Below are 24,333 nucleotides of genomic sequence, written 5' to 3'. Positions count from 1 at the left end.
TAGCACAGCATGATCAGATCGGTGCTAAGTGGCCATCTAGAGGGGTGGGATAGGGTCGGTGGTAGGGAGACACAAGAGTCGAGGGGGTATATATGTATACATAGAGCTGACTCACTGTACATATACATGTATATGTATAGCTGACTCAGTTTGTTACATAGCAGAAACTAACACACCACTGTAAAGCAATTATACTCCAATAAAGATGATTAAAAAAAAAAAAAAAAAGATGTTCCAGGCTCATCTTGTACCTTTTCTGCCAAGCCTTGGAATCATCCATTTCATCAAAAAGCCCTGGTTCATTTTAATGGGAAATAGTATTTAGAGACCATCAATCTAGTCACTAAGAGTGCTCACTACAGTCTGTTAACAGTGCTTCTTATTCTTTTCAGAGGACAAAGGCAAGGAATATGAACTTTTTAAGAAAAAAACGAAACATGAGTTCATATTGATAATGTCCAGTTATTTTTTTTTTTTTAATTTTTTCGCCACGCAGCATGCGGTATCTTGGTTCCCAGACCAGGGATCGAACCTGTGCCCCCTGCAGTGGAATTGCAGAGTCTTAACCACTGGACTGCCAGGGAAATCCCCCAGTTCATTTTTAAGATTATAGGATTTTTACTTCTTTGGTTTTTATATTTGTATCCCCATTTTTCTTACATTGAAAACCTCAATTCCTGATGACATTATTACAGTTACTTGCTCTATAATGTGTAGGTGCATAAAACTATAAATAAATAAGTATATATAAATGTATATTTATAAATAAATAATATATATTTCATAGTAAATAATGGGATAAAGCAAATAAAGTAATTCTGTTAATGCTTGAAGATAGCAATACCAACATTATTCGTAGCAATACTGAATTTACTTAAAATTTTTTTGTTCTTTCTGTTCTTTTTTGTTCTGTTCTTTCTTAGGATGTACAGTCAACATATTGGGTTTTAAAAGTCCCTTAAAATAATTCTTTTCTGTGTTATTAACTTGCCAACTTGAACTACAGTTAGATTCATTTATTTCATGTTGGATTTTAGGAGTTTAAATTTTTTTAATTTTAATTTTGTTATATAATTGTGTAAATCATTACAGGGCTCCAAAGTCAAAACTATAAAACAAAAACATTGAAGCTTCAAGATATAGACTTCATGACATCTTACCTCTAAATGTTTCTCTATGCATGTCTAGAAAATAACGTTTTCTAACTTAGCCCCAATACCATTATCACAACTAAATAATTAATACTAACTTAATGTCATCTAAAGATAAGCAGTCTCTATGTAAATTTCTGTGATTGTGGCAAACTTGTCCTTTCTTGCCAGTTTATGTAAATCAAGGAACACTGGCTGCATTTGGTTATGAGTCATTTTTTTAATCCTACCACAGTTCCCCTTTCCCATTATTTTTTTTTTTCTGTTGACTTGGTCAAGAGACCAACCCACTTTTCCTATAGACACCTTTTAGATTGGTCCAGTTGCTTCCTCATGGTCTCATTACTCTAATTCCTTCAATTTTCTGTAAATTGGAAGTTAGATCTAAATATTTAATTAGCTACAGGTGAAGCCCTTTGGAAGGAACATTGGGTGTTGATGAGTTTGGTTGCTGAATTGGAAATGCTTCTGTTTGACCCCAAGTGGAGGTCACTGGCCAATAGAGAGATGGGAGGTGTTTTCTTGACTTGAATTAAATGAGAGAGGATAGGATGAGTTTTCTAACATATTCCCTTGCCCTTTTTCTTTCCTCCTGGGCCCCTAGTGAGATGAGAAGGAAGGGAATGGTCTTGTTGCATGAGCTTCTCCAGTTTGGAGCTACTTCTGTTTTTCGTAACCCACCTCTTTCCCTCTCTTGGATCCCCTCAATCTGTCCTGCAGAGTACACTTGCCCTGAAGCAGGACATATGCCCACTTCTAGGATCCTTCTTTCCAGTGTTCAGGTGGCAAAGACTTGAAGGCCCTGCTCCAGGGATTTCTATTGCAGTGTCTGTGGTTTAATATAGGAGATGGTGGAACAGGGAGCTGCTTTGACTTCTGACACTAACCACCCCAAGTCAAGCCAAACTTCACACGTGAAAGGCACAGTCCTCCACAGACACCAGCTGCAAGTTCCAGGGTTCCCACCAACCCCTCAATTTCGGTAATTTACTGGAATGACTCACAAACCTCATGAAAGCACTGTGCCCTATGGTTACCGTTTTATTAGAGCAAAAGGATACAAAGCAGAACCAGAAAACAGTAGAGACACAAGGGCAAGGTCTGGGAGAGGTCCACGTGTGATGCTTCTACGCATCTTCTCCCCGTGGAGTCATGGATGGTGTTTCCTCCTTCCAGTCGTGGTGTGGGAGTTGACAGTATTGCCAACTAGGAAGTTCACCCAAGCCTTTGCTGTCCAGAGGTTTTATTTGGGCTCAATCACACACTGCCTGCATGACTGACCGGTAGTCTCCAGCCCTCCTGAAGATTTGGGCCAATATCTGTAGCCTCCATTTTCTCCATGGGTCAGAACTTAGACACGGCTTTCCAAAGCTCTTAATCATAAATCACTGGCCAATTCCCAAAGACCCCAGACAAATTTCTTTACTACGGAAGAGCTGTGCTTCATCTGCTTTGAGAAAGTAGATTTGCTATCTCTGCTGTGCTGTGGTTCACTCTCACCAGCTCTGTGATCCTGGGCAGCAAACCTAACACTCATCTGGGCCTCGATGTCTTCACTTATGAGTGAACTGATTGACCAGATGACCTCTGAGGTCTCTCCTGGTTTGGGGGTTTTGGAACTCTTCCAAATAATGCTTGAGGGAAGGGAAGGGAGGGAAATGCTGTTCTGGGTAGAGAAGCCCAAGTTTGCAGCTACTGACATGGGAGAGCTGGGTGCTCATTCAGCTAGGGCTGAGTCCAATGCTGCCTACCTGAATGCACTTGTGAACAGAAAACAAACAAAACCAATTTTCCTGGGGGCTGGAAGAAAAGTCTGCTCCTTGTGCAAAGGGCTTCTGCCGTAGCTGGAGAGACTAGGAAGTTTTAGTATCCTTTAATTAGGAAATTAAAAATTAATGATGATCTAATCTCTCTGGTGTTCTTTTAGACTTTCACCTTCTGATTTCCCTGGTATATGACCTTATCTACATGATGAAGTGCATATGCTTTATTTTTTATTTATCTATTTTTAATTTTAAAATAAATTATTAAATTTTTGTATCTGATTTGTTAAACATTTTATTAATAATATATGTATATAAATATTTTTTGTTTAAAGTATCTGGCTTTAGAGAGAAATATATTTGGGATTTCCATGACAATACATATTTTATGCATTTTAAATCATGCTATAGAAGAAACTGAAATGAAGGTCAAATACATTTAAAGAAGTTTTTTAAAAGAAAATTATATTAATATAAGAAAAAAAAATTTATGATTTTTTAAAATTGATGTATGATTGACCTACAGCACTATGTTAGATCTAGATGCACAACATAGTGATTCGATGTAGCTGTACATTACAAAGTGATGACCACGAAATGTGTACGCTTAGATGGGATAATGCAGCACATAGAAGCAATCTTATCAGTTCCATCCCAATCTTATGTTTTCTGAAGAGGTGGATACAGTGACAGGATGGACTGGCAGCTGGTTATTTCTGGATAGAAATCAGTGTAACAAATTGAATTTAAAAAGAAAGAAATCAAGGAAGAAGACAGGCTGCTTTCTCAAGTGCAGACCTCCATCCAAGCCTTGGCCCTGAGTTTGTTTTTTAATTGAAGTATAGCTGATGTACGGTAATATGCACAGGTGTATAATATATAGTGATTCACAATTTTTAAAGTTTATACTCCCTTTATAGTTACTATAAAATATTGGCTATATTCCCTGTGTTGTACCATATATCCTTGTAGCTTACTTTATACATATTAGTTTGTACTCCTTAATCTCCCGCCACTATCTTGCCCCTCCCCACCTCCCACTGATAACCACTAGTTTGTTCTCTCTGTGAGTCTGTTTCTTTTATGTTACATTCACTAGTTTGTTGTATTTATTAGATGCCACATATAAGTGATGTCATACAGTATTTGTCTTTCTCTGTCTGACTTGTATCACTTAGCATAATGCCCTCCAAGTCCATCCATGCTGCTGCAAAGGCAAAATTTCTTTCTTTTTTGTGGCTGAAGAATATTGCATTGTGTATATATACTACATCTTCTTTATCCATTCATCTGTTGATGGACACTTAGGTTGCTTCCATGTCTTGGCAGTTGAAAGTAATGCTGCAATGAACATTGGAGTACATGTGTCTTTTCCAATTGGTGTTTTTGTTTTTTTCAGATATATACCCAAGAGTGGAATTGCTGGGTCATTCTATTAGAGTAGTTCTATTTTTAGTTTTTTTGAAAAACCTCCATACTTTTTTCCACAGTGGTTGCACCAATCTATATTCCCACTAGCAGTGTATGAGGGTTCCCTTTTCTCCAAATCCTCGCCAACACTTGTTAGTTGTGTTCTTTTTTTTTTTTTCCCCCTTTTTGTGGTACGCGGGCCTCTCACCGTTGTGGCCTCTCCCGTTGCGGAGCACAGGCTCCAGACGCGCAGGCCCAGCAGCCATGGCTCACGGGCCCAGCCGCTCCATGGCATGTGGGACCTTCCCGGACCGGGGCACGAACCCGTGTCCCCTGCATCAGCAGGCGGACTTTCAACCACTGCGCCACCAGGGAAGCCCCTTGTTAGTTGTGTTCTTTTCGATGATGGCCATTCTGACATGTGTGAGGTGATATCTCATTGTGGTTTTGATTTGCATTTCCCTGATAATTAGTGATGTTGAGCATCTTTTCATGTGCCTGTTGGCCATCTGCATTTCCTCTTTGGAAAAATGTTTGTTCAGTTCTTCTGCCCATTTTTTATCAGGTTGTTTATTTCTTTGATGTTGAATTCTATGAGCTGTTTATATATGTTGGATATTAACCCCTTATTGGTCATTTCATTTGCAAATACTTTCTCCCATTCAGTAGGTTGTCTTTTCGTTTTGTCAGTAGTTTCCTTTGCTATGCAAAAGCTCTTAAGCTTAATTAGATCCCATTTGTTTATTTTTGCTTTTCTTTCCTTTGCTTTAGGAGACGGATCCAAAAAATATTGCTGTGATTTATGTCAGAGAGTGTTCTGCCTATGTTTTCCTCTAGGAGTTTTATAGTATCTGGTCTTACACTCAGGTCTTTAATCCATTTTGAGTTTATTTTTGTGTGTGGTGTTAGGGAGTGTTCTAGTTTCATCCTTTTACGTGTAGCTGTCCAGTTTTCCCAGCACCACTTATTGAAGAGACTGTCCTTTCTTCATTGTATATTCTTGCCTCCTTTGTTGTTGATCAGTTGTTGGTCCTGAGGTTTGCAAACATGTACAGACTTGATTTGTCAAAATAGCTGGAGTTGAGCAGCCTCAGGTTGACTGACTGGCCAACCAGACTCACAAGTGAGTGTGAATTAGACCCCAGTTCATGATTTTATAAGGAGAATTCTGCCTGTGGTGGACTGCTCTGTTGATTATTTCCCTGGAACACAGTCCATGAGGGTTGCTGGATTACCATTAGAGGGTTGGATTCCCTCTAGAGGGATGATCACAGTGGCTAATGTCGTCATGTCATGGCCCCCACTTTTATCTGGAGACAGTAGTCTGCTCCTCAGTAGTCTCTTTACTTGGGGAAAACCCATCGTGTCTGCTGTTGATTTTTCCTGTCCTGACTCCATGTAGGGCAACCCCTTTGTATTAACCTACACTTTGTCCTGTCAGCCCCTACCATGCAGTAAGTTAAGTTCTATCAGGAATAAACAGCCAGCATTTGCCTTAATGTTTCCCGAGTCTTCCTCAAGAGCTCACTGGCAGACAGGTCAGGGAGAGTGGCTGCCGTTGATGCTGATTTCATCCACTGTGCCTTGCGTTCACTAATTTAACTTTCCAGGGATAAATATCTCCCATTCCTGAATTGCCCTGTTCACTCAGTGCCTATAAAGACATCTAGGCTACCCTTCTCAAAATTCTCTTTCAACTGATTTATGGTGGGCCCAGAGCATCCAATATCTTTTTTCAAACCTCCCAATTTATTCTAGTTGAGCACCAAGACTAAGCCTCCTGAAATCCTCATTCCCAGGCTGGGTGATCTGCAGATAAACCTTCAGGTCTTGCTGATGTCTTGCAGGTCTCTGAGCAGAGACACGATACCATGAAAGGCTGGTTCACAAAGACGAACGAGTCTATGGGTAGAAAAGTGATGGGATCTTGAGCAAATACAGATAGTAGTGAGGTTATGAGGGCCTGACCTGAGTTGGAAAGGCAAAGAGGAAACTGATGTGTGACATTCCATAAGCCTCTGAAGGAATTAAAGGAATAGGAAGTGAATGTGGACTCCAGGCAGTGCCAAGAGAAAAACACAACAGCTGTAGCCACATTAGTATCATTGACAATGATGAGCACCTGAAGGCACAGGTATCCACCTATGAGCCCAGTAAATGAGCAACCGAAATCTGCTTAACTCAATAGTTTTCTGTGCTCCAGAATCCAGAATTTGGATTTGTGTTTTAGAATTGCATATGTGGTAACTTTGGACCTATCAGAGACCTCTATGCAAATTTACTGAATAAAATAATCACGGTGTGGGAAGAGAGGAAGGAGAAACGGCAATTTTTTCTCATATTCTCTACCATCTCTGTATCACCAGACCAGACCTTGGCACTGTGGCCAGAGGCATTTCTGCAGCCCTTGCCAGCTGACCTCTGTAAAGACTTACAGGGTCTTAGAGAACATTTATGTGACAGTTTTATTGCTGCCATCAAAAGTGAATTCCACTTTTGGCCTGCATCAGTTCTTGATGTCCTAGTGCATTTAAAAAAACGTGATGTTGATTTGAGAGCATCACATTTGATCCAGTTTCTAATTTTTTCTGCTTGAAATATCCTTAAGCAGTTGTTTTTCTGAAAAGTAGGGTGTTCTGTTCTTAATGTATACAGCATTTGCAAAGTCTTGGTAGGTTGTATCCTGAATATGTGCCAAATAAATATTTTTTAAGAAATAAAGACGTGAGAGATCTTTTGAAGGCACATCAAAAGATTTGGTGACTGATTGAATATGAGAATTTTCATAGAGGAAAAGGAGATAGTTGTCACTATTGGATCTAAGATTTCTGAACTATCTTCTTCAAGAGATATTTTGGATTTGGAATCCCTAAGATTTGCAGGAGTAAAGATTAAAGGTTTAAATAATTTTAAAAATCAGATCACTTCTAATATTTGGCTTATGTCTTATCTCTGCTCTCTGACTCAGCACTGTCAAGTGTCTCATGGATTCTCAAGCTGACTTCCTGTCTTTGATGTATTTCAGGAGCCTTTTATTATTAGCATTGGAACTCTTTTCTGTTTCTTTTGGTCCACCCAATTTCTTGTTTATCCCAGCACCAGCATCCTTTGAGGCTCCCTGTCCCACTGGCCTGGCTTTGGGAGGCCCAGTTAGCTCACACCCCTGACTGTGGGGTCTGCATGAGGCCTGCCCTGTGGCTGTGGGTTTGAAGAGCTGGGGGCTCAAATGTGCCCTTCTACCCCAAGTTCCCTGACCAGGCTTCGTCAAAGAGTGTTATTCAGGAAACCTGACTCATTAGCTCATTAATATATTATCTATAATCATAATAATAACCCCTTTTTAAGTATTTGCTTTGTATCTCAGCATCTTTTACTTATGTTATTTACAACCTAGTAAGCTAGGTATTACAACCCCCCTTTTTGCAGATCAGAGAACTGAGTCTCAGAGAGGTAATGAAACATGTTAAACGTCTCACATTTGAAATGTGGCAAAGCCATGCATCAAGCCAGGGCCGCCTGGCTCCCCTAGTACACTCTCTCCACTTTTCTCTGCTGCTTTGAGCCAGCAGGTGTCAGGTTGTCTGGTTAGTAACCTGTTACTGCCCATGGTCATGTGGTACAGTGGAAAGATCTCTGGGGTTGAGTCACGGGGTAGACTTGTTATTCTGTTCTGTCGAAAGTGTGTGACTTCTGCAAGCCTCAGTCACTTCTTCTGCAAAATGGGGATTAATACCTTAAAGGGAAACTATTGAATAAGGAAATACATATAAAAATTATTTTTAACTGTTAAGGAGTGATGTAAAATACCTGGTAGTAACAGTAAAAGGAATTGCAGAGCTAATAAGTAGCTGAGTTGGGGCTGAAACTTGGTGTTCAGACTAAACATTGGGTTTTTCCTATTGCATCAGGCTGGGCCAACGTGCGCATTGCCCCGGGGCCACTTTCTTGGCAGACCGTAGATGATAATTTTGTCCGCCTGACAATACTAATTGATTTGGAAGACATAACAGTTCTTTGTCTTATTCTCACTTTCCTCATTATGTTAATGAATTTTTATCATTTACTCAGTCGTGTTGGCATGTCTGTTTGATTTTGTATTTTATACTTTCAGCCGTTGCGTGTACTTGAGGCTCTATTTTTCAATGTCATCACAAGCTCTGACAGATCACCCCTTTCTCTCCAGCCCTGGAACCCTTCAGATGGGCAACAGAGATGCTTCACTTCAGACTTATTTCTTTCCCAGATCCAGTAGGGCGGCCAAGAAGGGTGTGTGTGAATTGAGTCTTTGGAGAAGTCTGTCCAGAATCCTCTTTGATGTGTTTCTTCTTCCCGATCACATCTTGTCTTGTGAGCACAGTGATGCAGGCTATTATTATTTGTTAGCTCCGACTGTGTGTGAGATAATAAGTGTTTTGGCAGAAGCCTTGCTTCAAGGGGTGTGTATCAGTAAAAACTCAGTAACTAAAAGTTTGATTATACTATGAACTGTGCTATTCATGGAGTTCTTTAGGACACTTTGTTGATTTTAATTGACTATCTAAATATAGACCTTCATCTGAAGCAGTATAGCTCAGACTTCTGATTTAAACTATCTCAAGTCCTTTCCTAGTGATGCCACTCACTAGCTCTGTGTCCCTGAGCAAGTTGCTTAGCCTCTTTCATCAAATAATGGGAATAAGAATAGTCCCTACCTCACAGGGCTATTATCCAGATCAAATGATTGAAGCCCTTAGAGCAGTCCTTGACATGCCTTACCCACCCAGCGGACACATGCTACAGTGAATACATCTGCAAAATTTTAGTTTGCTTTCAAATCTCCTTTGGAATTGATGTTATTTCTCATCTGGACTCTTTTCAGTCACCAATATGTTTATCTTTTATAACTGTAAAATTAGAAATAAGCTTTTAAGCTATCTCTGTGTTTTTTACCCTTGGGTTATACCTTCTGAAATAAGAGTCAAGTTTAGTACTAATATGTCCCTATATAAAAAAAGAAAAAAGTCAGGTCTAAGAGAGTAGGACCCAGTGGGAATTTTCATAACTTCATTGTCCTATCAATCATTCATTCTGGGCAGGAATGCCACCCTCTGATGCTTACCTGCGTGTGTGCACATACACACGCACACACACATACACACACACACACCCTCATTCCCCTACCTGGCTAACTTTATCTGTCTCGTTGAAATGTAAGTAGTGTGACTTGACTTAGCTTGTGCTTTTCTTTAGGAATCTTTTCCTAATACAAACTCAGGAATCCCTAAAACTGTACCCATATCTCCAAGGTGTTATCACAGTGTTGGTGCACTTGCCCTCCAGGGCAGGAGACACATTTCATCCCAGCCTCGCCCTTGGCACAAGGAGGCACTTAGTGCATGCTGGGTAAGCAAATGCACATACAATTTTTGTTTTAAATTTTTATCCTTTCTAAAGTGCAAATAAATGTAAAGTAGGCAGAGCAGCATTTCAATTACATTAACTTGAACAGTTATAAGGGAACAACAGCTAGTGTGGTAAGAACCAGCAGAGATAAAAATTTTGAGACTAGCAAGGGGGAGATAGGAGGAATGGTCGACTCTACCTGTTCTCTGGGATACCCACCCCCAAATACGACGAAGATATTTTTACATTTGCTAGAATCAGTTGAACTGAATTGAAAACACTATTGATTTTTAAGTGAGGAATAACCTTCGGACTAAGAAAAACAATTATAGTCTTTGAATCCAATTATTAATGTATCATTGTAAATAGCGACCCGCCCCCCGCCCCGAACATTCTTTCCATTTCTTTGAAATTTTAGCATATGTTTCCATTTGTATAGTGAATGCAGTCAGAAACATTACATTATTTCCTATTTGAATTGATGTTTCCTATGAAATCTGTCTTGACTGCGTTTTACATTTGTTTAGCTGGTTCCCAGCCAGCTATATGAGAACTAGGGAGTTTGTTAGAAATCCTTATTTCTAGGCCCTGTCCTTGGAGACCAGGATTCAGCAGGTCTGAAGACAGGCCCAGACATGGGCATTTTTTAAGTACTTTGAGGATTCTGATAGGCTGCTGGACTTCGGGACCACTGGGGCATTTTTCTAATTTTAAGGCACATACATTTCTAGAGTATTTTTTGGTCCACTTTAGAAATCAAGTGAAGGCAATTAAGAAAGGCCTTATAACCATAAACAAAGCAAATTGCTCTAATTGCTGTGAGATGCAAAGCAAATAATTTCACATGTGCTGTATAATCTGTCTGATACCTTCATATTCTTTTAACATGGGTTTTAGTCCAGGGGAAGAAACAATTTTTTCCCTGAAAGGGCCAATGTAATTATGGTTATATATACTGTAAGCTTCAAGTAATTATGGAGCACTCCATTCTTGTACCATATTCTGAGCAAATTACCAGCCTCTGATCAATAAAATTTCTTTTTAAGCATCTGTAAATTGAATCCAAGAAATGAAAATTCCGATCAAAGTTCAGCCATAACTAATTATTTTAAATATTCGGAAAAATATCAGTGTTACTGAGAATGTAGATGTCCTATTAATGTACCTGGCATACTTATTTTAATATATGAAATGAGTTACTTTCCATTAATCTTCCTTTTTTTTCTTTCAACAAAAGACACAAAATATTTTATGTCTGATCACACTACTAACCAAAGACACAGTGGGGACATTACTGTACTTTCATTTAGTAATTGTAATAGGATTTATTGTTTTTTTTCCTTTTCTCTTTTACACACTCACAGCTTTCTCTAAGGAATTCTACATACGAAAGTTGTTTACTCATGACATAGTAATAATCTAAAGAAATTAATTCTGTTGATTGTCATTGTGATGTGCGATCCCACTTTTTCTGGAAATGCTGGGAAAAAATTCTGTTTTTTTTCTGTTCCTTTTTTTTTTTTTTCCCTTGGCCACACTGCACAGCATGTGGAACTTCCCCAACCAGGGATCGAACACATGCCCCCTGCCGTGGAAGCACGGAGTCTTAACCACTGGACTACCAGGGAAGTCCCATATTTTTTAAAAATATGAAATATATGGGTAACTGTCTCTCTCAAAACTTTAAACCTTAAGAGAAATCACATCAAAAGAAACAAGAATCGTCCAGATATCAGCCCCCCAACAAGTCAGAACTGTTTCTTTTTCCTTGTTCCATTTCTGTTCTTGTCCATACATTATTTTTACATAGTTGTAATCAAGTTATAGGTACAGTGTCTTCTGCTTATGTTGCCACTTAGCCTTAATTGCATTGTTTTTATATTGCCACATAGTTTTCTAACTATTTTAAATGTCTGTGTAATATTATATAGGCTGGTTGTACCATTGTACTCTTGGACTTTCCAGTATTCTTGAATGTTCACGTTATTTACAACATTATAAAATGGAGTTTCATTGTTAACAAACCTATGCTTCAAATGAGTGAGAGTGCATGTTTTGGCCTTGGATCTAGGGTATATATCTTCTGATTACATGGACCATTTGAACAGATAACTTCCTCATGGAGCTGAAATATTTATTATACCTACTTGTGCCTGTGAGTAAGCATGGCTCTGTAATCGGTGTGACATGTCATCCCAGGCTCATTGGCTTTCTACTTTCCGCCATACCTTATGAAATACCAGTTTGGTTTCTGTATTCATGTGACCTGGAAGTCAGGAGCTGAGTACTAGGATGCTGAATGAGTTGCACAGATGGAGTCAGACCTTTAGAAGTCCTCACAGAGGATGGTTCCCTCATTCTTCCCTATAATCTCTCTAATTAAGCATATAACATATTAGTTCAAAGAACTTCAACAGAGTTCTGAGTTTTGCTATGGTGGTGACTCTAATCCTCGTTTTGTTTTGTTTTGAAATAGCAAATTATTTCCAAATTTATTTCAGTTTCCTTTTGGGGATGGGGGCCACCTGGCTTGGTTGGACCCTAAGCAAGTGTTTGCTCTTTTCTTGAGTACTTAAGCAATTGGTAACAGTTCATTAGGTTGGGTGTTCACAGAATATTTGCTCTGTACCCCAAAATTCTTGATCACCGATAGCAAACAAAAATAGTGTCTTAGGAACTCACAGCAGCCTGAATTTTTCATGTTAAATTTCACCATTATTTTACATGATAATGGATTCCTTTCATCTAATTCTATCATGGAAATACAAGGCTACCAATAGAGAGATGAGAAATCTGACTGACTTAAGCGTGTTTTGAATTGAGGTCGTCATCCCTTCAAGGGGATTTTGGGGGAAGAAACGGAGATTTTGAAGATCTGACTATACGGTATTAACAAAAGGCTTTCCCCATGCAGTAAGGCCACCAAACGGAAGTAGTCTTTGTTATGCAGGATGTGATTAATATTACCTCATCATTTAATTTTAGAACTTCTAAAATAAAGTTGCTTGCATCAGTTCAAGGCACATGGTTTGAAACCTGAGAGTGCCTACTTTTTCTTTTTTTGTGTATGTTTTTTTTTTGCGGTACGCGGGCCTCTCACTGCCGTGGCCTCTCCCGTCGCGGAGCACAGGCTCCGGACGCACAGGCTCAGCGGCCATGGCTCCTGGGCCCAGCCGCTCCGCGGCATGTGGGATCTTCCCGGACCGGGGCACGAACCCGTGTCCCCTGCATCGGCAGGCGGACCCTCAACCACTGCGCCACCAGTGAAGCCCCCCCTTTTTTGTTTTTTAGTTACAGAAGAGATATGTGATTACTAAAAGTCTGGAAAATAATGAACTGAAAGAAGTCTCCCAGGGTATCTTTTCCTTTACCAAAACCTCTGCTAATATTTTTCTTATGTGCTTTTTTTTCTTTACAGTTGTTTAACCCTGTTTTACATATAATTTGAATCTGATCTATTTCACATAACACTACTTTGTGTGCTTTTCTCCCGCAATGTTTACAATCTTCCTGTCAGTTGTAATCTGTCTAGTCTGTACTTCTGATGTTCCGTAATGTTCCTGTTCATGCTTCCTCCTATTATTGGGCATTTAGAATGCTGAATTGTCTGTCCGGTACACAGTGATGGTTATCAGAACCCTGGCCCACACACCATGTTAATAGTGATCATACAAGTCATGGAGGTAACCTGATCCTGCTGTGATTTAACTTTCTCGACCAGTATTGTGCATTTTTTTTACTGAATTCCTTTCTGCCTGTTTCCTTTTGTTTTTGGTTTTGTTTTGAGGGGGTCTTTTCAGAGGAAAGGGAGCTGGTCATGAACCACTTCATAGGTGGGTATTTTTGTCTTTCTTTCCTTAGTGGTGAAAGTGGTGCTGGAAAGACAGTGGCTGCCAAATACATCATGAGCTACATCTCCAGGGTGTCTGGAGGAGGCCCCAAAGTCCAGGTGAGCTGGTGCTATGGCCCATTTTGAGACTTTGCGCTGTGTGAAAGTAAGAGGCTCCATTTGCTGTTTAAAAAAGAATTTTTCTTCCACAGAGAAGACATTGGTATTATAACCAAGAAACTTGAAATATGCAGAGAAACAGCATATTATGGGCTGGAGATGCCTAATATGTAATGAGTATTATATATAATCGATGAAAAGGTTACAAATCCAAAAGTAAAATAAACAAAGGGCATGAAAGCCATCTCATAGAAAAGGAGATATAAATGACTCTTAAAACATGAAAATATGCTCACCCCCATGATAATAAGAGAAATGCAAATTAAAATTACATTGAAAAACTATTTCTTAACTGTCAAAATGGCAAAAATTTTGTAGTATTTTAAACACTGCTGGTAAAAAACATAGGGGCATAGTCTCTAACACATTACTGGTAGGAACATGAACTAGTACACTTCTGTGGAGGGCATTTCGGCGATATTTTTCAAACCTATAAGCATGCATCCTTTGACTCATCAATTCTGCTGGGGAGAATCTAACCTTTAGGTGTCCTGAAATGTATACAAAATGATACATGTGTAAAGATCTTTGATGTGACCTTTTTTGATGATGGAGAAGACTGGAGACAAATGCTCATCAGTTGGTGATATAATTTATGGGGAAATAATTTATGGTTCATAATAGACTAGAATATTAGACAGCCATAAAAAAATGAAGCTTCAGGTACTGGTGGGGACTGATCTTCAAGCTACATCATGAATTGCAAAAAGCAAAGTTCAGAACATTGCATGTAATGTGCTACCATGTGAGAAAAAGGAGAACACATATTTATAATATTTACATTTGTTTGCATATGTATAGCATAGCTCTAGAGGGATACATAAGAAATTGCTAATAGTGATTTCTCCAGGGAGGAGACTAGGGGAGGGGCATCTCTCCATGTAGAACCTCCCAAACCTTTTATTTTTTATGTCACTTTATTTTTTTGATAGGTAAGAGGTGGATTTATTTAGAGAGATAACACATTCCATAGGCAGAATGCGGTCTGTCTTAGAAAGTGAGAGTGGCCACGAACCTTTCATTTTTTGAACGATGTGAATAAATCTCCAATTCAGAAAATTTACAAAGATTTTAAAATGGAGAAAGGAAAGGAAGGAGGAAGGATCAGAGCATTAGCAGGAAACATTAGGAAAGGGGGAAACCCAGAGAACGAGGACACAGGAGAGGGAGAAAGAAAAGGGGGGGATTAAAGTATGGGCAGAGAAGGGGCAGGTTCCAGAGGAAAGTATGAAGAAAGCAGTAGATGCGGCCTTTCCTGTCTTGAGTTTTACTCGTTGTGGTAGTGGAATCAGCATCAGCAGGACCGGTGAAGCCCCCCTCCCACACCCAGAGAGCAGTGGAGGATGGCTATGGGGGCTAAGGTCCACAGGGGGCTGCCCAAACTCACACTGCTCATCACTGGCACAGACTGCTGGGAACTTTTTTGTTTATTATTATTAGAAATCATGATCCAAGGTAGATGTCACCCTAAAGATTAATTTTTTAGTTAGAATCATTTAATGTGATGTTATTGCCATAGTCAGCTGTCGACTTTAAAAAGACACATCGAAATTCTGTTTCTTATGGCTCTGTCTACTAAATCAATAGTACTCCATCCTGTCCTGGGGGATCAGAAGGCTTAAGGCAGAGGCCAGTATTCCTTACACAGAGTAAAAGGGTCTTAGAGTGGCCCCTCTACCAAATGAAAGGAAGATCTAGAGCAACACCATCCAGTAGAAAGATGGTGCACGTCACGTGCGTAATTTAAAATTGAATAGTTACAGTAAAAAAGAGTAAAAAGCATATGAAATTAACTTTTTTAATATATTTTATTTCACCCAATAGATCCCCATATTATTTCAGCATATAATTACTAATCAATTAATGAGCTATTTTACATTCCTTTGTGTCCTAAATCTTTGGCATCCAGTGTGTGTTCTACACTTACAGCACATCTCAGTTGGGACTGGCCACGTTGCATGGGCTCAGCAGCTTCCATGTTGGACAGTGGGTACAGCTCTAGGACTTAGGTTGATATGGTACAGTCCACTTGCTTTGCTCCATCTGTGTGATCATACCTTGTCCATAGAAGATGGACATGGAGCCAGGAATCCAGGATGCTCTTTTGTGTATGGGCTGCTCCTTGAATTCACTCTTTCTCTTTTCCCCCTATATGCTTACCACATGCCACAAAATTCTGCTGGACATCTTGATAGTTGATGGAGGGGTGGATGGATACATGCATAAAGATTCCCAGTTACAAAGTCAATCATGAAAGAGGAAAAAAGACAAGGGAGGGTCTTTCTTTTGTTCTGCCCCTACAAGAAGTTGAGTGTTGATAAATGGTGTAGGCATGCCTGGCCATCAGACAACACGTATAAAAGATTAATGAAGACCCACAAAGTCAAAATTAATTTTACAAAGAAAAGCAAATTTTATATAAATCCATGAGTTTTTAAAGGAGAAGCATGCTTAGAAGTATCTTTCTAAGCTTTGAAACCGACGTCCTGGTGGGACCATCCATGATTTACTCTTCCTTCCATTGCTAACGACGTGTGCCTGGTTGATGGAATCCCAGTTCTCGGTCCTCTTCTGAATGTCCAGGCGGTGCCAGAGGAGCACTTTGGCTGTTACATAGTTAGTAGTTAGTGCCTTCATCTAGTCCTGTTTGCTGCAGGCGACGACCTAGTGGCCAGACTGCAGACGTTTAATGTTGATTTTTCTCTTCCTGTTTTCCTAGGAGGACAAGGATACAGAGAGCTCTTGGCTTGAAATTAGTCAGTAGCTAAAGAGCACAAGCCAGAGACTTGTTATTTCTGGAACATGTTTAACCATAGCATGTGAATAATTAGAAGTACAAGGAATGACTCACTTGTTCAAAATCCTCTCCAACATCAACTCCTATCTGTTGAGCTGTCTTTGCCCATGGGGTGTTTTGTACTTTTCAGTCTGACATCAAATTGGGGTATATGAAAACCAAATTCTTCCCCTCCAGTAGGCCAGGAATTGTTCCACACCATCCAGTGTCGACCCTTGTTGCTCAAGTGGGAAAGAACTGGCAAAACCCGCAGCACTGGGGAGCTGGTTAGAAATGCAGACTCTCGGGCCCCACCTCAGACCTACTGAATCAGCATCTGCATTGTAATGAGATTCCCAGGTGATTCACACACATGAAAGTTCGGGAAGCACAAGACTGTGTCTGCAGCTTTGTTTGGGGAGGAGAAACTGTTTAATTTCCCTCAAGGTGCCTCTCACTTGCAGTGAAGAGAGGGAGTGCGGGATGCAGTAGGTGGGGAGAGAAGTTGAGTAGAACGGGAGTAGTGACAGTAAAGCCTCCAGTCAGAACCCAAGGAGATGCCCCGTCCTGCCATGATGCCCCATACACAGGGAGCACGGGATGAAGGTGCAGCATCCGATTTGGAAACCCAGTCCAGGAACGTTTGTAGATCCTGATTTATGGTGGCACCCTGGCTCCAGAGAATCCTGCATCAAGTCAAGGGAGCTGGAAGGCATGACCACACAAACAGGGTTAGGTCTGTCAAGAGGAAAGAGTAAATCCTCCAGAAATCCCAGGGACTTGGATTTGAGGCCTCTCACCTTCACCATATTCAGAAACCATGTCCTTGGGAAAGTCGGGCTTTACATCGTGGAGTAGGTGTTCGCATCTTCCTAACCTGTGGTCTTTTTGCTGTGACAGCACGTCAAGGACATCATCCTACAGTCCAACCCGCTGCTGGAGGCCTTCGGGAATGCCAAGACGGTCCGGAACAACAACTCCAGCCGATTTGTGAGTTTCTTTCCTATGATAGAGAATGTCACCTGATTGATGATGTTGACATTCCTGATTTAAGTCCTGTGTCCCCGAGGAAATAGGGGGTTTTCACACATCATCAGGAGGCCGCTTTTTCCATCTTTTCCTCGTTTTCTCTAGCAGCGAGCTGCCAGGCTTCAATTTGCCCTTTGACTCAAGTTATTTTTGAGCCTTGGGGATGTAAATAAGATAATTTTTGAAACCAGTTCTCAACTTGAGTTGCCTTCCTAAGGAAAATGGAAGTGTCAACTTTGGTCTTGGAGGAGTTTGCTTTGGGCCCTGGAGAAAAAGCCTTCTTTCCCTGACAAAGAACTGAGGAGACTAGATCCCAGGTCTTGTCGCCTTGCTTTGCTTCATAGAACTTGGTCTGTGGACTCCTGAAGGAAGCACTTTGATCTGGCACCCTGGAAAGAAACTTCCTCCTCTCTGTCAGCCAGAGGGAGCCGACTGCTTACCTCACCCCTCTTGGCTTTGTGTGTGCGTTTTTTGCATGTTCATGTGACATAATGACATGTAAAAGTGACTGGACTTAGTCTACAGATTCCTTCTAACTGGCCCACTTACCCAAGGGAATGAAGATATCAGGCAAATGCCTGAATGCCTATTGAGATGTTTTTCTGAGTGTCTCCTGAGGGGGTAAATTGGAAGGCTGGCAAGGATGAATATGAATATATGCCCCTTGACAAAAAGCCACATTTGCAAAGAAATGAATGTTTGCTCAGTAGCTTTGATTTATGTAGATTTTGTATCTTATCTCAACCATAGATTATGTCTGGCAGTAAAGCATTTAGGGAGCCATCTGTGAGGTGGATTCTGGACCATTTTAAAATAAATAAGTGAGAATTTTGGAGAAAAACGATTTCTTTTTTACCCTTCTGTGTTGGAAGGAAGCTTCCATTTCCAAGAGAATTCTTGCTCAGTTCTTATGCAGTAATTGTTAAGCTCCCTGGTGAGTTTTATCTGTCAGAATTATCCTCACTTTCCTCGCTGTTTAATATTATTCAGACTACTCATTTGTTCATCTCTCATTTTTCTGCTCAATGCCAGTTGTCCCTCTCAGTCTGCCTTGTAAAGATGGACTTGACCAAATTTAACTCTCTAGCTACCCATCCCCCTTCTTTTGCCTTCCTTAGAGAGCAGGAAGATAACCACATCAATATTTTCCTTGATATTTCCAATATAAATTATTTTTTATCCTTGGACAAGGAGGCTACAGCAGTCAGTTTTTGTAAAGCAGAACAAAAATACCCAGCATTTATTATTTTTCTGATGACAGAATTTCGTACAACCCTGATGGAAAGATGGGAAAACTATACAGAAAGGCAGTTCTCTCTCTCATACACACACACACACACACACACACGTGCACACGTGCACACGTGCACACACGTAGTGGAGTCTGGTAGGGCATCAAAAGATGTTCTCGTTAATAATGAGAGAAATGTAAATTAAAACCATATATCATTTCCTGTCTCTCAGATCATGAAACATTAAGGAGAAAAGACGCTATTGGTTGAAGACTGACACCTCCCAGGAGAGCAATTTGACAATTCTTATCAAAGTTTAAAAGACTCATTGTCTTTGACCCAACAATACTTTTAGTGTATAATATCCACGTTCCCTGTTAATAATGATTTATTTTAAAAGATATCCATATTGTTAAATTTTTTTAAGAAGGTTACAAAACAATATCTATAATATGGTCCTATTTATTTTAAAATGCACATTTATATAAAGCATAATTAAGGTGTCTGCAAATCCAAGTTTGCATATCCTATTACAGTGATTAGTAGGAGGAGGTAGAAGTGGCATCAGCGTGGGATTATGGGTAATTTCACTTAAAATGGATATGTTGTGTGAATCATAAAAATTCATCTATTTCCACTTATAAATCTTTTCAAGTTTTAAGAACTACATTATGAAATATTTCAAATACTATTTTAAAATAATACAATGAACATTGGGGTACCCAGTATCTAACTTAAGAAATAAAACATTACCAAGAGTTGAGGTTTCTTTTCATTTACTAATGGAAATATCATATCCTTTCTTTATACAGTTTCCTCTTTCCCCCAGGCTGCTTTACAACAAAACTAAACTTTTTGCTCTCTCATAAGGGATTTTGCCTTTTATATTACAATTTTGAGTTGTGTATAAGCAATTCTGTTACATTAGAACAGTGATTCTCAAACTTGGCCACATATAAAAAACACCCAGGCTTTTTACAGCTACTCCCGTCTGGGTGCCAGTCCCTAGCGACTGACTGACTTGTCTGGGGTGGCATCAGGAAGCATTTCTTTTTCTTTCTTTCTTTTTTAAATTCAATTTAATTTTAATATTTATTTATTTGGTTGCACTGGGTCTTAGTTGCGGCAGGCAGGCTCCTTAGTCGCGGCTTACTGGCTCCTTAGTTGTGGTACATGGGCTCCTTAGTTGTAGCATGGGAACTCTTAGTTGCAGCATGTGAACTCTTAGTTGTGGCATGCATGTGGGATCTAGCTCCCTGACCAAGGATCGGACCCGGGCCCCCTGCATTGGGAGTGCGGAGTCTTATCCACTGCGCCACCAGGGAAGTCCCCCTAAGGCAGCATTTCTTAAAGGCTCTGCAGGTCTTTCTAACATGTAGCCAAGGTTGTGAACCATTTCCAGAAGGACTTGAGAGTTTGCCGTTTACCACATCTGCCCTTCCTGGATTTGATGTCCTGTTTTGTTTCATTTCCATCCTCAGGTTGACGGGGAATGGCAGTGGGGTGGTAGGGTTATACACAAATGGACACTGAATTATTCTCTTCAGAATGTGGCCGAAGGGAAAGATGGCGAAGGATGGCCACAGTAGGAAGCAGAGGGGTCTTGTTCAGCAGACTTTTCTCGTGAACCACCGTAATTCGGGATAGCTGCGGTTTGTGGTGCTTCTGGATGTTTATTTTTGGGTTTATTTTTGGGAGAGGAAGGAGTCAGCAGATTAAAACAAATAGACAGTTAGATGGTGGCTTTCCTTTGTAGCCTTTTTGATACCTGGAATTGGCGAATACCTTAGCAGGAACACAGCAGGTGCTAGGTGCTGTCGGCAGCAGGAAAAACACGCAGCAGGCTTTCCTTCTCCTTAGTGAGTTTATGGTTCTAGTTGGAGACTTGCTGCTTGGCAGGCTTCAGCCCTGAGATGGGGGGATTTCAACAGCATACACATTTTACAAATATTAAATGTGAATGCAGTTAGGCTGGGCATGCTCTCCAGTCTGACCCTAGGCCACACCGCTCCCTAAAACCCACATTTTCATCTTTTTCTTCATTTATATTTGCCCTCCTGGACCTTCCTGAGGACTGGAGAGAAACTAGATTGTAGTGGGGAAAAAAAAAAATCATTTACTTAACAATCTGGACACCTTTTTCAGCTACCCTCCAGGGTTTTATTCTCCTTTGTTCCCTATTAGCAGTAATTTAAAAGGAAGTATTAACAACAGTAGCAAAAATCCCCACACCCATAAGTAGCTGGAAAGGACTTATAACCAAGTGTTTTTATTTTACATAAGCATATTAGATGCTCCAGAGGTAAAAAGGGATTGCTTTTGCTCAAAGCCATTAAAGTAAGTCTGCCCAAGGGAAAATTTGCTTCCTCTGAAAGAGGCAGATAGAGTTCACTCTTGTTAGATCAAGGGGACCATGTGATTTTCTGTCCTATTCTTTACAGCTTCCGGTTTAGCAGGCAAGCACCTACTGGGGGAAAATGGGAAGGAATATAGTGAGCATATCCTTATTTAGTCAGGTTGGAATGATAGATTCTCTCTCTCAATACAGAATTGTGTGATTGGACAAAGGCATGGGTTATTGTCTGATAGGAAGTGGTGAGGAAGTCTAGACCAGAACTGGGAATAATTCAGAACATATCTTTCATTAATGAATTTCCTTGAATTATATGCTATATCCAAGGCCTGTTTGGAACATCATGTTTTTGTTCACCAACCATTGAAGGAAATCCCTAATTTTCTTGCAGGGAAAATACTTTGAAATCCAGTTCAGTCCTGGTGGGGAACCAGATGGTGGAAAGATCTCCAACTTCCTTCTGGAAAAATCTAGGGTGGTGATGAGGAACCCCGGAGAGCGGAATTTTCACATATTTTACCAGGTTTTCCTTTATATTATTTCTTTCCTACTTCCTTATTCCTTTTCCACATTTAAAATTTTCTTCTCTCAGTCCTCAGGTTTAGACAGTCTAGTCTGGCAAGCCCAGGAGTCTTTATTGCTGTAGGATGTGTAAGTCAGTGTGCAAAAGAATTGTGAGAATGCCCTTACCTGCAAGGACAATGAGTTCTAGTTGGGATGAGAAGACAAAAATTTCCCTAGAGTAAAATAATCAAGAAAGTGTTGACACACTTCAGAACAAAAGTAGGAATGTTTTGTTCTTTGCCAAATAGGAATTCACAAGGGAAGACTTGGCTGGGATGGTAAGGACAGCCATTAAGGAAGCACAGGATAGCATGGAGGGGAGATTGACTCAGGCAAGTCAGGTGGCCTGAACAAAGCAGGAGTGGGAGGGATGGGGGAGGGGGGAGGAGTGGGCTAGTGTATGAGTCAGGCCCCAGCTGGTCTGCAAGGGCAGAGGTCTCCAAAAGGTGAACTGTTGGACAAAAGACTTGAAATAGGCTTGAGATCTTTCATGCCAGGTCAAAAAGTTTTGGCTTAGACTCTCAGAAGCCGTGGAGAATTTAGTGCTAGAGCAGTATGCTGGCTGCTTTGAACTTGTGTTCCAGGCTTCAGCAGTCATTTGCTTTGACTATTTTTTAAATGTTTTTAAGTATTAAAAAAATTTAATGATACCATACACAATTTTTTAATGTATGGATTTATGTATTAGTACTTCATATATTGGGGATCCACATTAGATTTTCTTTGAAGAGTTGGCATGCAGTAGTTTTGTGGGATTTTTAAATTTATTTTTTGTTATAGTTTGAAGATCATTGGATTTGAAGGCAGTTAAGCTGTGTTGGTAGCTCACATTCAGTCTTTTCAATTACATAGACATGTTAGGTGATGGCAAATAATTCTTCTGGTTGGCATCTGTTGGTTGAAAGCGTACATAAATGACCAAAAGCTTCTGTTAATTCAGTAATGTTTTTAATTATATCAGTCCAAGCAAAATGTACAGATGTTTGAAAAGTAATTTCATGCGTCACACACATAGTGTATTATTTATTGAGCACCAGACAGAAGTTCATAATTATTTCCCAGACACCTTTTAATAAATGCCAGCCCCGGGCTTCCCTGGTGGCACAGTGGTTGAGAGTCCGCCTGCCGATGCAGGGGACACGGGTTCGTGCCCCATTCCAGGAAGATCCCACATGCCGCGGAGCGGCTGGGCCCGTGAGCCATGGCCTCTGAGCCTGCCTGTCCAGAGCCTGTGCTCCGCAACGGGAGAGGCCACAACAGTGAGAGGCCCGCATACCACACACACACACACACACACACAAAGCCAGCCCCATGCCCCTCCAGATTCCTCTTCCTACAGGTTGGAAATCCCCAGATTAGAGACTGGGGAAGTGATGAGATCAGGGGAAGACAGAGTTCCAGATTCTGACATAGAAGTAATAGTCAAAGCTGTGAAATAGGGGAGACTCCTGTGGGAGTGAGTGTGGAGAGAAAAACCATGCCCATATAGGACTTGGGGACCTGGGGACCACCTATAGGATGAGGAGGCATTGAGGAACCAGGGAAGTAGTCAGAGGATGAAAGCCAAGATCCTGCAGTGTCACCAAAGCCAGAGGGAGCTCGGTGGAGGGGAGTGTGGGCCAGGATCCCATGTTCAGAGCTTTGGGGGGAAGGATGGGGCAAGGGCCTTGGGATCAAGAAAGGCCTGGTGGCCTCAGCCACTGGAAAGTAGCCATGAGGGTTATTTCTTCAGAATGGCGATGGCGAGAAAGAAGCCAGATGAGGAAGTAGGTTCTGTAGCTTGAAGGATCTCACAGAGTCAAGGAAAAGCTTCTAGAGAAGGCAAAGAGCAGCATGTGTTTGTAGATGGGAGAGAATTAAAGAAAGGAGTGTTTGAAGATTCAGGGAGCTACATACTGTGGGGAGAAGACTGAGAAAGAGGTGGGGGAAGTTCTTCCTTAGATACCCCGCCCACCCCACCCCCCCAAAAAAGAAAAAAAATAGAAAGCCAGAAGGAAGAAAGGAAGAGAGAGTGGTGCAAAAAGATTTTGAGGAGATAGGGGAAAAAACTCAGGGAACCTGATGTTGTCAAATGACCTAGAGCTTCTCGGTCATGGAGATGAGGTTCCCTATTTTAAGGGTGTGGAGCCGGGATGACAGGAGGAACTTGACCAGGATGGAGGAGTGTGGATGGGGCTAACTCCTGCCGGCTGGGAGCCAGTGGTGGCTGGCACTGGCTTGCAGGGGCTGTTCGCATCTCTCCCTTCAGGGACATTTTTTGGTAGTTTGAAATCAGTCATGGTAGGAGGATTCACACCATGAAAGTCAGCAAACTACAACTCTAGTCCCCACCCCCAGCTTAAGAATGGATAGTTGAACATTTTCCAGCACACCTAAAAGGGTCTTGCTCACAGCTAAGGCAAATACCAGAGATAGAACAGAAAGCCAAGGGACAGGACACCAGCATGGGGGACCTGAGGCTGTTCTTGACTATGCACCCTGCAGTGAGAAGCAGGGAGGGTCCAGCTGCACTTTAAAAAGCCATGTGCAAGCTAAGCAGGAACAAAGTAATTGTCATCTGTCTTGCTGTCTACTTTTCCAAGGGATCTCACCAGTGTGACCGTGCAGTTCCCTGTATCGGACAAGGGAAAATTCTCAGCTCTTGCAGGTCTAATCAGAGTTAAG

The 24,333-nt window shown here is 40.9% G+C and overlaps 1 protein-coding gene across 1 annotated transcript in view; it reads left to right on the top strand.

Moving 5' to 3' along the window:
* Window positions 1–24,333, top strand: part of MYO1E (myosin IE) — a gene marked incomplete at its 5' end in the record, with an annotated part of 121,888 nt that overhangs the window by 23,877 nt on the left and 73,678 nt on the right. The window contains 3 exons of the mRNA XM_079699078.1: window positions 13,568–13,655; window positions 17,392–17,481; window positions 21,497–21,628. Coding sequence (XP_079555204.1) covers window positions 13,568–13,655; window positions 17,392–17,481; window positions 21,497–21,628 — 310 coding nt within the window. The remainder of the gene's footprint in view (window positions 1–13,567; window positions 13,656–17,391; window positions 17,482–21,496; window positions 21,629–24,333) is intronic.

Source organism: Hyperoodon ampullatus (genome assembly GCF_949752795.1).
Source record: "Hyperoodon ampullatus genome assembly, chromosome: 3".
NCBI lineage: Eukaryota > Metazoa > Chordata > Mammalia > Artiodactyla > Ziphiidae > Hyperoodon > Hyperoodon ampullatus.
The sequence above is the reverse complement of the archived record's forward strand: the minus strand, read 5'-3'. Positions and strand labels throughout refer to the sequence as shown.